The sequence below is a fragment of the Hemibagrus wyckioides genome, linkage group LG27 (assembly GCF_019097595.1).
Source record: "Hemibagrus wyckioides isolate EC202008001 linkage group LG27, SWU_Hwy_1.0, whole genome shotgun sequence".
Lineage (NCBI taxonomy): Eukaryota > Metazoa > Chordata > Actinopteri > Siluriformes > Bagridae > Hemibagrus > Hemibagrus wyckioides.
Genome location: NC_080736.1, coordinates 10,070,001 through 10,084,096, shown reverse-complemented (window position 1 = coordinate 10,084,096; position 14,096 = coordinate 10,070,001). Strand labels below are relative to the sequence as shown.

General features: G+C 38.5%; 1 protein-coding gene across 5 annotated transcripts in view; it reads left to right on the top strand.

Annotated features, from left to right (window-relative positions):
* Nucleotides 1–14,096, top strand: part of brsk2b (BR serine/threonine kinase 2b) — a 171,130-nt gene that overhangs the window by 152,298 nt on the left and 4,736 nt on the right. For 2 of the 5 annotated variants that reach the window (XM_058382187.1, XM_058382189.1), the window contains 6 exons: nt 1,209–1,416; nt 1,507–1,530; nt 2,808–2,856; nt 5,379–5,502; nt 7,230–7,410; nt 8,052–8,141. In XM_058382187.1, the coding sequence (XP_058238170.1) occupies nt 1,209–1,416; nt 1,507–1,530; nt 2,808–2,856; nt 5,379–5,502; nt 7,230–7,410; nt 8,052–8,141 (676 nt within the window). Of the gene's footprint in view, nt 1–776; nt 1,417–1,506; nt 1,531–2,807; nt 2,857–5,378; nt 5,503–7,229; nt 7,411–8,051; nt 8,142–14,096 lie in introns of all 5 variants that reach the window. The other 3 variants (XM_058382188.1, XM_058382190.1, XM_058382186.1) reach the window with 2 other exon arrangements.

Below are 14,096 nucleotides of genomic sequence, written 5' to 3'. Positions count from 1 at the left end.
TAAAACACTAATGAGCTGTTATTTATTAGCTATGACTCTATGTCTAATATGTCACTCCTTACACAAAGTGTTAACCAGTTCATTTTAGAATTTTTGGAAAACATAAAAAAATACATCCTCAGTTGTGACTCTTAAGCTCCACAACATCTTCATATCATTCCCTAAGCAGCAGCATCACAGTTCTGTGCTTAGCTCTACACTTAATAGCCCTGAGTTTAAGTGGCCATTTTAAGAGTGTGGCGCTATTGTTGTGAATGAATGACGATTTGAATCATTTTAGATATTCTGATTACACTTCTGGATGACCTACAACAACGCAAAACCTTTTATACCGAACAATTCTGACAATAGCGCAAACAATTGACTCATCCTAATATCGCTCACATGTGGCACGTGTCCATTTCCCGCTTGCTCAGTCACTTTTGGCAGTTTTCCAACAAAGCTTCCAACCAGAGCTTCCTTTTATTTTGTTATTGTGGCTGCTTTTGCTTTAAGAACACTGCACATTTTATTTCCACATTTTCTTGCTGCCTCTTGGCTGGTTGTGCTAATGGCATGTTTTTTCTTTCTTTCTTTCTGCACTCTCCCTCCCGCACTCAACACCGCTGCCTCGTCCACCGTCCATCCTTGTGTGCGGTTGGTGCGCGTGCCTGTGCTGTGGTGCGTGCTAATCTTGGACTCGTGTGTGTGGTGTGTGTGTGGTGTGTGTGTGTGTGCTTGTGGACTGCGGGGTGTGTGATGCTGCTGCCGGTTTTTGGTGCATGCGCTCTACCCAGCCTGTGAGACGCTTTTTCATTCCCCCGCAATCCTCGGAGCTCATGCGGTCACCCAACCACAACCCACGGCTCAATGGCACCTTCCAGCCAGGCACGGGGGCGCAAAACTCAGCACAAAACAACAAAACTCAGACGCTCCCAGCTAAGCCCAAAGGGTCAGAAAAGCCCCTGCAGAGCACTAGATCAAACCCGCTTCCAAACACCGTGGCCACACCGCTGACTGCCAAGTCTGAGCCATCCACACCATCCACGCCATGTCACCCCACCTCCCCAGCCATCCCCGTGCCCAACAGCCCGAAGGTGCGCCGGCCGCCCCTGACTGTGCCCCCCAAGCTTTCAGTGCAGGCTCCACCTCTCTCTCCCATCCGCCTGCACCACCTGCACCCGCTGGCCACAACTGACCACAACGGCAAATGTATCCCCACTGTACAGGTGACTCCTCACCCCTCACCCCGCGCCAGCCCCTTGCCAACGCCCAAAGGGACACCCGTGCACACGCCCAAGGAGAGTCCAGCAGGTACGCCGAGTCCCACACCACCCCCAAGTCCCTCTATTGGGGGCATGCCCTGGAGGACGCGACTCAACTCCATCAAGAACAGCTTCCTCGGCTCACCGCGCTTCCACCGCAGGAAACTGCAAGGTATGCAAGGAGGAATGACGCACTATAAAACACATACTGTGATCATTTTTGCAAAATAGATTTAAAAAAATCCCTTCCTTTATTGTCCAGGTTTGGTGCCAAGAACTTGTCCTGGTGAGAGCTTACACATTAAATTAAACAAATTAAACACTTCAATGAACTAACTTTATTTACAGCATTCTTTAACATTTTAAAACCGTAACCTTTAATTTAATAGAGAACTTTAGTAATAAACAACTTAGACCTAATACTTAATCTTTATTCCTCCTCTCTATAAACATTTTCCTGCTGCTGAATTCTCAATTCTGATTGGTCAGAATGTGTTGATCATTTTCTTATTCTTATTTTAACAACTGCTGTGATAGTTACAAGGTAAATCACAGGATTATTGCAATGCACTGGTTCTTTAAAGATTATTATTCTTTACCATTTTTATAGGACGTTCTTTATAGGGCTTTTCTTGTTACACATAAAAGAAGTGTTTCTTTAACAAAGGAGAAAAAATATAATTATTGTCAGTTGTTATGGGAAAGATTAATGTTTGTACCTTGTTTTATTTTAACGAGGTTTCCATTACATTAAATGTAGCTATAAACTGATAAGATTTACAGACTGTTGCTCTTTAAGAAGGAAGATTATGTAATCATGTGAACGTTATTGGTCTAAGACGAATAAAGATCTCTCTGTAGATATTGTAAAATAATCGTAACTCAGTTAATGCTGATATTCAGCTCTTGGCGTATTAACTCGTCCACCATTTAATCAGGAGCAATATATAATGTTAACCAATGCTGTAAATAATGTTGACCAATTGAATTATTTCTGTTCATTTCTAAAAACAGCACTGGACCAGACTCCTGTTATGTATTTAACTGAAGGTGAAGGCTGAGTAAGCCCCGCCCCCTCTGTGCAAATTTTCATGCTTAAGCAAAAACAACTGTTTGTGACTTGTACAGATCAGTTTGCGGCATTGAAACACAGCAAAACTTAAACCAAATGTCACAAAACATAACAATGAATCTCTGTAGATTTGCGTTCATTTCCTGTCGGTTTTATTTAGCCAGGTGTATTCTCTCCAGACTGTGATCTATAATCAACAGAGTAAGACCTGCTTGATGTTCCGTTACCTGCGTTATCTGTAGTGAAGATGATGAAACTTTCATAAGCAGCTAACCTCCTGCTGCCCGTCTCTTTCTGTCTCTTTGGAGGCCAGGATCAGGTTCGCTGATTGCAGTGGTTATTAAGCAGCTCTTAAGCTTTTGAATAATTAGCTGCGCTTCATCAGCATTCGCTTCAGCTAGCGTTTGTGAATACCTGGACTCTTTCAGCATACTTTATGATAGATGATGGTTTGGTTCATGCTTTGTTGTTGTCTTCATGGCTCTTTGCAGTACCAACCCAAGAGGAAATGTCCAGTCTGACGCCGGAGTCTTCCCCTGAGTAAGTTCTAAAACACTTTCCTACACACAACTTTCTGTTTTTGTGTGTAAAATATATGCGAACTTCATTAAAACTACAAAAAGCATGCAAGCTGCTTCAACAACAGAGCCAGTAAAGGATTAGGTCTTTTAAATGAGCAGGATTTTAACGGTTTGCTGTAATGAATGCATTTGGATCAGTTCCTCCAGGAACGATGATCATCAGCACAATTTCATTTCTCACAATTATTCTTTTTTTTAAATAATCCATAATGTCTACATTTTGCGCAGTTTATTTTACTGCATGTGCAAATTCACACTTAAAAATGAATAAATAAAGCAGTATTAAAACAATGCATGCTCGCTCCACCTCAAGGTCTTAAATGGTATAGTATTAAGAGTTGTTGTCTTAATTTGTCACTTATACATTACTGCACAGTGAAATTATTTCTTCACACTTGGAGGGTTGGGGTCAGAGTGCAGGGTCAGCCATGATGAAGCAGGGTGGGTTGGGGGCCTTGCTCAAGGGCCCAACTGTGGCAGTTTGGCAGTGCTGGGGCTTGAACCCCAATCTTCCGGTCAATGACCCAGAGCCATAACCACTTGAGCTACCACCGCCCCAGTCTGAAGAAGAAGAAGAAGAAGAAGAAGAAGAAGAAGAAGAAGAAGAAGAAGAAGAAGAAGAAGAAGAAGAAGAAGAAGAAGAAGAAGAAGAAGAAGAAGAAGAAGAAGAAGAAGAAGAAGAGATGTCTTAATAGTATTATCAATTTTTTGCTAATGCGCAGCAAGTTCATACAAACCCAGGTGTCACGAATCCCTTTCTTTGGCTTGACAAATACTGGTTTCACTGATATGTGACTGTGATTTGTGACTTTGTTGTGATTTGAGTCTTGTCTCCTCCCCTGTCCTGTCATTTCTGTGTATATCCTCAAGTTCTGTTGTCTCATTTATATTAAAGGTCTCTAAATGAACCTAGTTTACTTGATCCCATGTTCTCTATTCTTTGTTCTGTACTTCCTAGTGCTAGTTCGTTGATGGTTTCCTTGTATTACAGTTATGATTCATCTTTATTTGATGCTTCATGCTTGTGATTTAAACCACTTTGTGGATTATGAATTTAGAAAAGATTATTATGCATGTGTATTAGCAGTGGTTAAGGTGGTCGGAAGGTTGCGAGGTTGAATCCCAGGCTCACCGAGCTGCCCTCTGGGCCCCTGAACAAGGCCCTTAACCCTCAATTGCTCAGTTGTATTAGCTAAATGTAAGTCACTCTGGATAAAAGCATCTGCCAAATGCTGTAAATGTATCCTGTGTCTTTACACATGATACAAAAAGCAACAGGGAAAATTGAGGACCTGGCAACCTTGCTGACCATACCTGGCTCGCTTTATAATTATTTTTCTCATTAATGAAAGTTTAACCTTAAGCCGGTTTTAACATGAACCGAAATAAAAGTAGTTTGCGGATATCTTAAACATTCCCAACTTTTTCCTGTCATTTTTTTCTATTATTATTAATGGTGTAATTATGAGGAACTCGCTGTTCTACTTTAAAATGTAAGTGTTTTTGTTCCACTTACTTGACTTCATGGCTACTTACCACTGCTGGGCCATCCAGCGGTTTTAAAGGCAGCCTTTACGTCGTCTCGTCTGGTTTTCGAGCGAGCAGGTCCATGCCATGCTGGCTTCAGGCTGTCCTAGATAAGCATGCTCTGTGGCAAAATCCCAGCATGGTCCACAGTTCAAGAGGGGCGGAGAAATGAGCCATGCACCAGCCTTCAGACCTCAAACCAAAGGCCTGTGACTGACTTCCCCTAAGGCTTTCTTTTAATAGAAAAGCAGGAGCAGTTCTCTCACTCATCTTTCTGCAGTTCTTGACTGTCAATCTAAGCTGTCAATCCCTTACCAAAGCAGGAAGTTTATTAAACAGATACACAGTAGGGTGTTTGTTTTGTTTATTTTTCATGCAGTTTTATTTATTTTATCGAACCTGAATTTAGATTGATCTCAGTGAACCAGGGCAGATGATTTTTCTCGGCTCTTCTATTGGCAGCGTGTTCAAAAAATAGAGTCTGCTTTTATCTGATCATCATTTTTATTTTCTTATCACGTGGTCGGTGTGTGTGTGAGTGTTGGTCCACAGCTGTCTTGCTGTGTTCAGCATTGTGTGTTACACCGTGAGTGAGCTCGAGCTCTGCAAATGTCAGAAACTACGTTTGCGTGAAATGCCTTATTTACCACAGACGAGATCTGTCAAAGGAAGCGCTCGGGTGATGATTTCACTGTACTTTAAAAGCATTTTTTTCCTCTCCTGGCCTTGTCTTTTTGAAGGGTGCAAATTCACTTACGTACAACTGACAGGTTGATTTGTCTGGCTCTTAAAAGGCATGACGTGTACTGTCTGGCAGATTTTGTTCAATATTTAGCACGATTGTTATTGTGACGCATCATTCGTTTGTTATGGTTGAATTGTCCTCGTGTTTTATCTTTGTCTGCGGCGTGTTCTTACTGCATGTTTGGTTGTGTTTTCTTTTTCTTTTTTTAGACTTGCGAAAAAATCTTGGTTTGGGAATTTCATCAATTTGGAGAAAGAGGAGCAGATCTTCGTGGTGATCCAGGACAAACCCCTGAGCTCGATCAAAGCTGATATCGTGCAGGCCTTTCTCTCAGTAAGTCTTCTCCGTCTGTGTGTGTTTTTGTGTGTGTGTGCATTTAAGGATATGATAGCTTCTTATATTTAATGGTGCTTTATGGCGCATTTGTCTTGCTCCTTTCATTTCCTATTAAAAATTTCCTACCCCATTAAATTAAATTCCCAAGACCCCTAAGCTTACATTGCTCACTTTCATAATTATATACATTTTCCTATTAGTTTCACTATACAGTAGTTACTAATGAAATTCATAGCAATTGATGAATAATATGCTTGAAGTTGAATAAATAATAAGCTGGGATTTGCAGGGGTTAAAAAGATTTATAATCTTCTTTTAGGAGCTTAAATAGACTTCATTTTACAATTTAAGATTTATTATATCTCAGCCTTAAGAGCTTATAAAAGCTGGATAAAGCACCAAAACATCATATATTCTGAAATGTGTTTTATTAATCACTAACTAGACACTAAAAAGCCCCAAATAACAAGTGTAGTGTCTTTAAATTGCATCAGGAAAAGAGCATTTGAAAATGCATAACATTAAAAAAAAATTCATATTGAAATGTGTATGAATACTAGAATACAGGACACCTATGCCTTTAGAAATCTGCAGGAATCAGCTGAAACCACCTAGAACCTACTAATTCATGCACAATAATTTACATAACAGAAGCACTTAATAATCTATCACAGCTAATAATGCAGCTATGAATCATTTGCACATAACAGATCCCCAGCTGTGAACCAGTACAGGATTTTATAAATAAATATCGAATTTATACTGAATTTACAAGTGTCCAATTTGGGGTTTATTTAAAAAAGAGCAAGACCTTAATCAACCCCTGAAATATGTTTCTAAAAACAAATTGTCAGTGATATAAGTAAACATGTGTTATATGCTAGTTAAGGTGTTAATTGTGAAGATGATTTGTCATCACGTCTGTTCTTGTATTAGTTTGTATTGTGTGTCTTTATTGGACCTCATTACTTTGTGAAGCCTCTAATAATGCACGTATGAAGATGAGAAAAAAATGCTCTGAACCTGAGATTTAGGGGTTTAGATGTTCTCCATGTGCTTTAGGGGTTTCCTCTGGGTATTCTCCAGTCCAAAGACATGTTGTAGGCTAATTAGCATCTATAAATTGTCTGCGGTGCGAGTGTACGATTGTGTCCTGAGATGGGTTTGCACGCCATCCAGGGAGTTCCCTGCTTTGTGTTCCCTGAGTCCCCTGGAGAGACTCTAGGCTCCCTATGAGCCTGTGTAGGATAAACACAGATAAAGATGGATGGATGGATGGATGGTTGGATGGATGAATGAATGAATGGTTGTATAGATGGATGGATGGGTGAATAGATGGATGGTTGGATGAATGAATGGATGGTTGGATGGATGGATAGTTGCATAGATGGTTTGATGAATGGATGGATAAATGAATGTATGGTTGTATAGATGGATGAATGCATGGTCGAATGAATAGATCGATGGATGGGTGGATGAATGAATGAATGGATGGTTGTATAGATGGATGAATGGATGGTTGGATGAATGGATCGATGGATGGATAGATGGATGGATGAATGGATCGATGGATGGATGGTTGTTTAGATGGATGGATGGGTGGATAGATGGGTAGATGGTTAGATGGATGGAAATCACTATGCTTTGGAAAATTCTTGTCACCTTCTAGGTTAGATTCTGTAGATCATAATCAGGCTCTGTGGTTTTCCTTTACCCCTTGCCAGATTCCCAGCCTCAGCCACAGCGTGGTTTCTCAGACGAGTTTTCGGGCAGAATACAAGTCAACAGCCGGCCCCGCCGTCTTCCAGAAGCCTGTGAAATTTCAGGTGGACATCACCTACACGGAGAGCACATCAGCCACCAAGGAGAACGGCATCTACTCTGTCACCTTCACCCTGCTCTCAGGTAATAACACACCGTCTCCATCAACTACAAGCTTTCTGCTATTTATTTTTCCTTTGGTTTGATTTTCCTATCTACTTCCTTCCTCTTTCCTCATCTGCTGGAGCTTAAAATAGACACGCTCCTCAGGGTGCATTGGCAAAGGTTCAGAAAGAGTAAAAGACACTATTTTGCCTCCTGGCAATCATTTCCTATTTTCAGCCTGCTGCATTTCAAAGGACAATCTCCTTCTATCTATCTCTCTCTCTCTCTCTTTCTCTCTGTTTTTCATTCCTCTGCTTACATTCTCTCACCTATAGACTCAACACTGTGGGGGAAACGTTGCTCTATGAGCCGCTGAACTAAATGTGTGCATCAGAAAGTGAGCCGTTGGCCACCACACCATAAAATGCACCGTGATCCCATTAGACTTTATGAGGCTGCTGCTAAGGGGAATAAAGCTGACAAGCAAGAGCATAAAATGTATACATTAATTTAATTAGATGGAATTGTGCAGTGCATTACAAATATTTAATATACTGAAAGTTTATGGCAATGTATTCTGTTTATTCACAATGTTTTCTAATTTCTATAGAGCGTAGAGTTAAATAGCTTTGAAAAACCTGTGTGTGTGTGTGTGTATGTGTGTGTGTGTGTTCCGGCAGGTCCCAGCCGACGCTTCAAACGAGTTGTGGAGACGATTCAGGCTCAGTTGTTAAGTACACACGACCAGCCGGCCGTCCAGCAGCTGTCTGGTGAGCAGAGAATCCGTCCGCCAACACACACCGCTACTGCTCTCTCTCTCTCTCTCTCTCTCTCTCTCTCTCTCTCTTTCACTCTCTTTCACACTCTCTCTCTCTCTCTCTCTCAATCGCTTTCTCTCTCTTTCTCTCTCTCTCTCTCTCTCTTGCACTCTCTCTCTCGCTCTCTTGTACTCTCTCTCACTCTCTTTTGCACTCTCTCTCTCTCTCTCTCTCTCAATCGCTTTCTCTCTCTTTCTCTCTCTCTCTCTTGCACTCTCTCTCTCTCTCGCTCTCTTGTACTCTCTCTCTCACTCTCTTTTGCACTCTCTCTCTCTCTGTCTCTCTCTCTCTCTTGCATTTTCTCTCTCTCTCTCTTGCACTCTCTTTTGCTCTCTCTCTCTCTCTCTCTCTCTCTCTCTCTCTCCGCCTCTTCCTCTCCTGCTTTCCGACACAGCATCGGCTGCATGCATGGCGTCCAGCCCACCATGCTCCAGCACCTCGAACGCAGCACTCGCACTCACCAAGGTCAAATAGGTGTTTTAATGTGTTGGAAATGTGTTAAGTATTGGAGATAGTTTCAAATATGTTCCACTGTGTGCATTTTTAGGGACTGAATATTACAACTTTCACAGGATACAACAAAACAACAGGAAAAAACACCGAAAGGTTTACTACAGATATTGGAGATAAGGTTTACTATACAGATATTATTACAATTTAAAGGAAATATGCAGTATATAAATACAAAGTAAGTATACAAACTAAGTGTCATATGTAGCCATTTAAAGATAATATGTGTATTCCAGCTAGCATTAATTTCTGGGCCAGAAAATTTCATCCTAATTTTAAAAATATATTTAAAAGCAATTACTATAAATTATTAATATATTATATACGATTAATTATTATATATTTAAAAGCATACAACATGATGCAAGTCTTAAAACAATGTTTAAATTTGGGGATTTGGGGTTTTCTATTTCTTTTCAGTTTTTGAAATTATCTCTAATACAGAGATGAAACAAATGCCTATTTGACCTGAGCTGAGAGCACTGAAGCACACTTCGTATATTTTATTCCTTCTCTCTCTCTCTCTCTCTCTCTCTCTCTCTCTCTCTCTCTATCTATCTATCTATCTGACTCCCACATATGGACATGCAGAAACACACACACACACTCATCAATAAGTACATACTTTGAACATCTTTGGATATTTACTTTTAAATTTGTGACAGATCGTCCTGTGTCCTCACAATGAAATTGGTATATTCTTTAAAGAAGTATTTCGGAAAAAGGAAATTTCGAAAAGCCGTATATGTAGGATACATACCGGGACCACTTGGAAAAGACGAAGAACGGATTCGAAATGAGAGGAACTCCCTTTTGTTCTTTATCTCTGTCTTTCTCATCACATGGCTGTGCTTGTGCTTGTGCCAGATCCCCTGATAACAGCTCCCTCTAGTGGCCACATGAGTAATAATAAGATCCTGGTTTAACAGGAGCTCTAGTAAGAGGATGTCCTCAACTCTATTTCTGCTTCAACTAACCTGTCTCAGTAGCTTCTCTGTGCTAGAAGCCTCGCTGATCTCTTATGTTTGTATCTAAAAGATGACATTAAGATTAAAAGAAATATGTAATGTGTGGCCTTCAAATGGAGGAAGATGTTATGAGGAATTCAGTCACCTCACCATCCTGCCAGTCTCTCCTCTGTCACCGTCACAGCCCTGCGCTTCACTTCACCTCCCATCTAAGCTGAAAGCACACGTGCACATGACGTGATGGATGAATGGCGTGTGAGCAGCAGTAATCACAGTGCAGGACAGCGAAAAGACACCAAAACCCAAGAGCAATCACGCTTCATCTTCAGTCACTTCAGAGCACTAATAACAGGACAGGAAGTGATCTCTTTGGATTATTCTTGTTCTAGAATAATGCACTGGAATATTAAAGGTGCAGCTTGTAATATTTAGAGTGCTCTTCTGCCTGTGGAAAATATCAATCTTCTGTTATCTCCATGTCACAGCCAGAGCATCTGGGAGCATTTATTGCTTGTATTATTGCTCAGCTTTTTCACATATCTCAGGATTTTTTAAAGAATCTAATAATGACATGGATAGAAAAAGTTTTAGACATTAGAATCTGCACCTTTAAAAGAGTTCTGCTATTATTACATACTGCACCTTTAAAAGAGTACTGCTATTATTACATACTGCATCTTTAAGAGTAGTGCTATTATTACAGACTGCACCTTTAAAAGAGTACTGCTATTATTACAGACTGCACCTTTAAAAGAGTACTGCTATTATTACAGACTGCAGCTTTAAAAAGATTACTGCTATTATTACAGACTGCACCTTTAAAAGATTATTGCTATTATTACAGACTGCACTTTTAAAAGAGTACTGCTATTATTACAGACTGCACCTTTAAAAGATTATTGCTATTATTACAGAGTGCACTTTTAAAAGAATACTGCTATTATTACAGACTGCAGCTTTAAAAAGATTACTGCTATTATTACAGACTGCACCTTTAAAAGATTATTGCTATTATTACAGAGTGCACTTTTAAAAGAATACTGCTATTATTACAGACTGCAGCTTTAAAACGATTACTGCTATTATTACAGACTGCAGCTTTAAAAGATTACTGCTATTATTACAGACTGCACCTTTAAAAGATTACTGCTATTATTACAGACTGCAGCTTTAAAAAAATTACTGCTATTATTACAGACTGCAGCTTTAAAACAATTACTGCTATTATTACAGACTGCACTTTTAAAAGAATACTGCTATTATTACAGACTGCAGCTTTAAAACGATTACTGCTATTATTACAGACTGCACTTTTAAAAGAATACTGCTATTATTACAGACTGCAGCTTTAAAAGATTACTGCTATTATTACAGACTGCAGCTTTAAAACGATTACTGCTATTATTACAGAGTGCACTTTTAAAAGAACAATGCTATTATTACAGACTGCATCTTTAAAAGAATACTGCTATTATTACAGACTGCAGCTTTAAAAGATTATTGCTATTATTACAGAGTGCACTTTTAAAAGAACAATGCTATTATTACAGACTGCATCTTTAAAAGAATACTGCTATTATTACAGACTGCAGCTTTAAAACGATTACTGCTATTATTACAGACTGCACTTTTAAAAGAATACTGCTATTATTACAGACTGCACCTTTAAAAGATTACTGCTATTATTACAGACTGCAGCTTTAAAACGATTACTGCTATTAATACAGACTGCAGCTTTAAAAGATTATTGCTATTATTACAGAGTGCACTTTTAAAAGAACAATGCTATTATTACAGACTGCATCTTTAAAAGAATACTGCTATTATTACAGACTGCAGCTTTAAAAGAATACTGCTATTATTACATAATGCACCTTTAAAAGAATACTGCTATTATTACAGATTGCACCTTTAAAAGAATACTGCTATTATTACAGACTGCACCTTTAAAAGATTACTGCTATTATTACAGACTGCACCTTTAAAAGAATACTGCTATTATTACAGACTGTATCTTTAAAAGAGTACTGCTATTATCACAAAGTGCATCTTTAAAAGAATACTGCTATTATTACAGACTGCACCTTTAAAAGATTACTGCTATTATTACAGACTGCACCTTTAAAAGAATACTGCTATTATTACAGACTGTATCTTTAAAAGAGTAAGGCTATTATCACAAAGTGCACCTTTAAAAGAATACTTTTATTATTACAGACTGCACTTTTTAAAGATTACTGCTATTATTACAGACTGCATCTTTAAAAGAATACTGCTATTATTACAGACTGCATCTTTAAAAGAATACTGCTATTATTACAGACCGCACCTTTAAGAGTAGTGCTATTATTACAGACCGCACCTTTAAAAGAGTTCCGCTATTATTACAGACTGTAGCTTTAAAAGTGTAAGGCTATTATCACAAAGTGCACCTTTAAAAGAATACTGTTATTATTACAGACTGCACCATTAAAAGAGTTCTGGTATTATTACAAAGTGCACCTTTAAAAGAGTTCTGCTATTATTACATACTGCAGCTTTAAAAGAATACTGCTATTATTACATAATGCACCTTTAAAAGAATACTGCTATTATTACAGATTGCACCTTTAAAAGAATACTGCTATTATTACAAACTGCATCTTTAAAAGAATACTGCTATTATTACAGACTGCACCTTTAAAAGATTACTGCTATTATTACAGACTGCACCTTTAAAAGAATACTGCTATTATTACAGACTGCACCTTTAAAAGAATACTGCTATTATTACAGACTGCACCTTTAAAAGATTACTGCTATTATTACAGACTGCATCTTTAAAAGAATACTGCTATTATTACAGACTGCACCTTTAAAAGATTACTGCTATTATTACAGACTGCACCTTTAAAAGAATACTGCTATTATTACAGACTGTATCTTTAAAAGAGTAAGGCTATTATCACAAAGTGCACCTTTAAAAGAATACTTTTATTATTACAGACTGCACTTTTTAAAGATTACTGCTATTATTACAGACTGCATCTTTAAAAGAATACTGCTATTATTACAGACTGCATCTTTAAAAGAATACTGCTATTATTACAGACCGCACCTTTAAGAGTAGTGCTATTATTACAGACCGCACCTTTAAAAGAGTTCCGCTATTATTACAGACTGTAGCTTTAAAAGTGTAAGGCTATTATCACAAAGTGCACCTTTAAAAGAATACTGTTATTATTACAGACTGCACCATTAAAAGAGTTCTGGTATTATTACAAAGTGCACCTTTAAAAGAGTTCTGCTATTATTACATACTGCAGCTTTAAAAGAATACTGCTATTATTACATAATGCACCTTTAAAAGAATTATATTAGTGTTATTATGTTCTTATAAACAGCTCTCATTAATAGCACATTTGTTATTTACAGTGCTAGTTTAAATAACGATTATATATTATTATCTGTAACATGAGCATTTTATCGGTTCCCACTTTCCTTTCACTCACACAATTCTCGATTCATGAAAGTTTAAAGTCTCCCATCCAGAGCAGTTTTGGGCACTCATGCATTCTTTATGCTGTTTTTCTGCCTTAGTTTAATTCTTGCATCATTCTGCTTTAAGGTGCCGTGTGCAGGTTCTGAGAGATTCGAGCTCAACGTTCAGTCTTCACAAGTGATTTTTAATCAGAATTCTCAGAATACTACCAGATACAAAAAACAAACCCGAGGCTCTGTTTGAGTTGATCTAGAGTATTTTCGCTTAGAATTGTGCTGATAAACCATGCTGAGTTGCTTTCTCTTTCCTGTACGGATTCAAACACCCTTTTGGAAGGCTGTTGCTGTCTATGTGACCTACTTAACCACTTAACTAGCAGCCTGTTAGATAAACCAGTGACATTATTTAAGTTGTTCTCTTTTAGAGCCTTGTTTATGCTATGAATATTTCAATATCCTGCATCCAGCATGCAAGAGAAATAAAGAGTCAAGGCATGTTCTATTATTTAGGTTTTACGTGCTATAATCAGCTAAATTTGGCAAGAGATCAGCGACGATGACTTGTTCACGCTCGGATTTTAAGGATTCATAAGGCACTGCATAATTAATGTAGCTTTAAATCGCATACAATAATCAGTTGCATTGCTGAGGCTAGTGGGTTGTAACTTCTCCATCTATAATGACTCAGCTCTTGCTAAACAAAGATATTAATAATGCATTTTATTTATATAGCTCGTTTCACTAGCCTAAAGATGATTACGGTGCATAAAACGTAGCGTCTTCTGTTTTTCAGACAGTAGTAAAGTGGAAAGGTTGGCTTGGGGTAGGTCGCTCATCTTCAGCCTGCTTTGTGTCACAGTACTTTCATGGCATTTTCTTCCAGAGCAAATGGTCAAGAGTCTGTCTGTGTCAGATGGAACTGTGCGAAAAGACTGAGGTTCTGAATCAG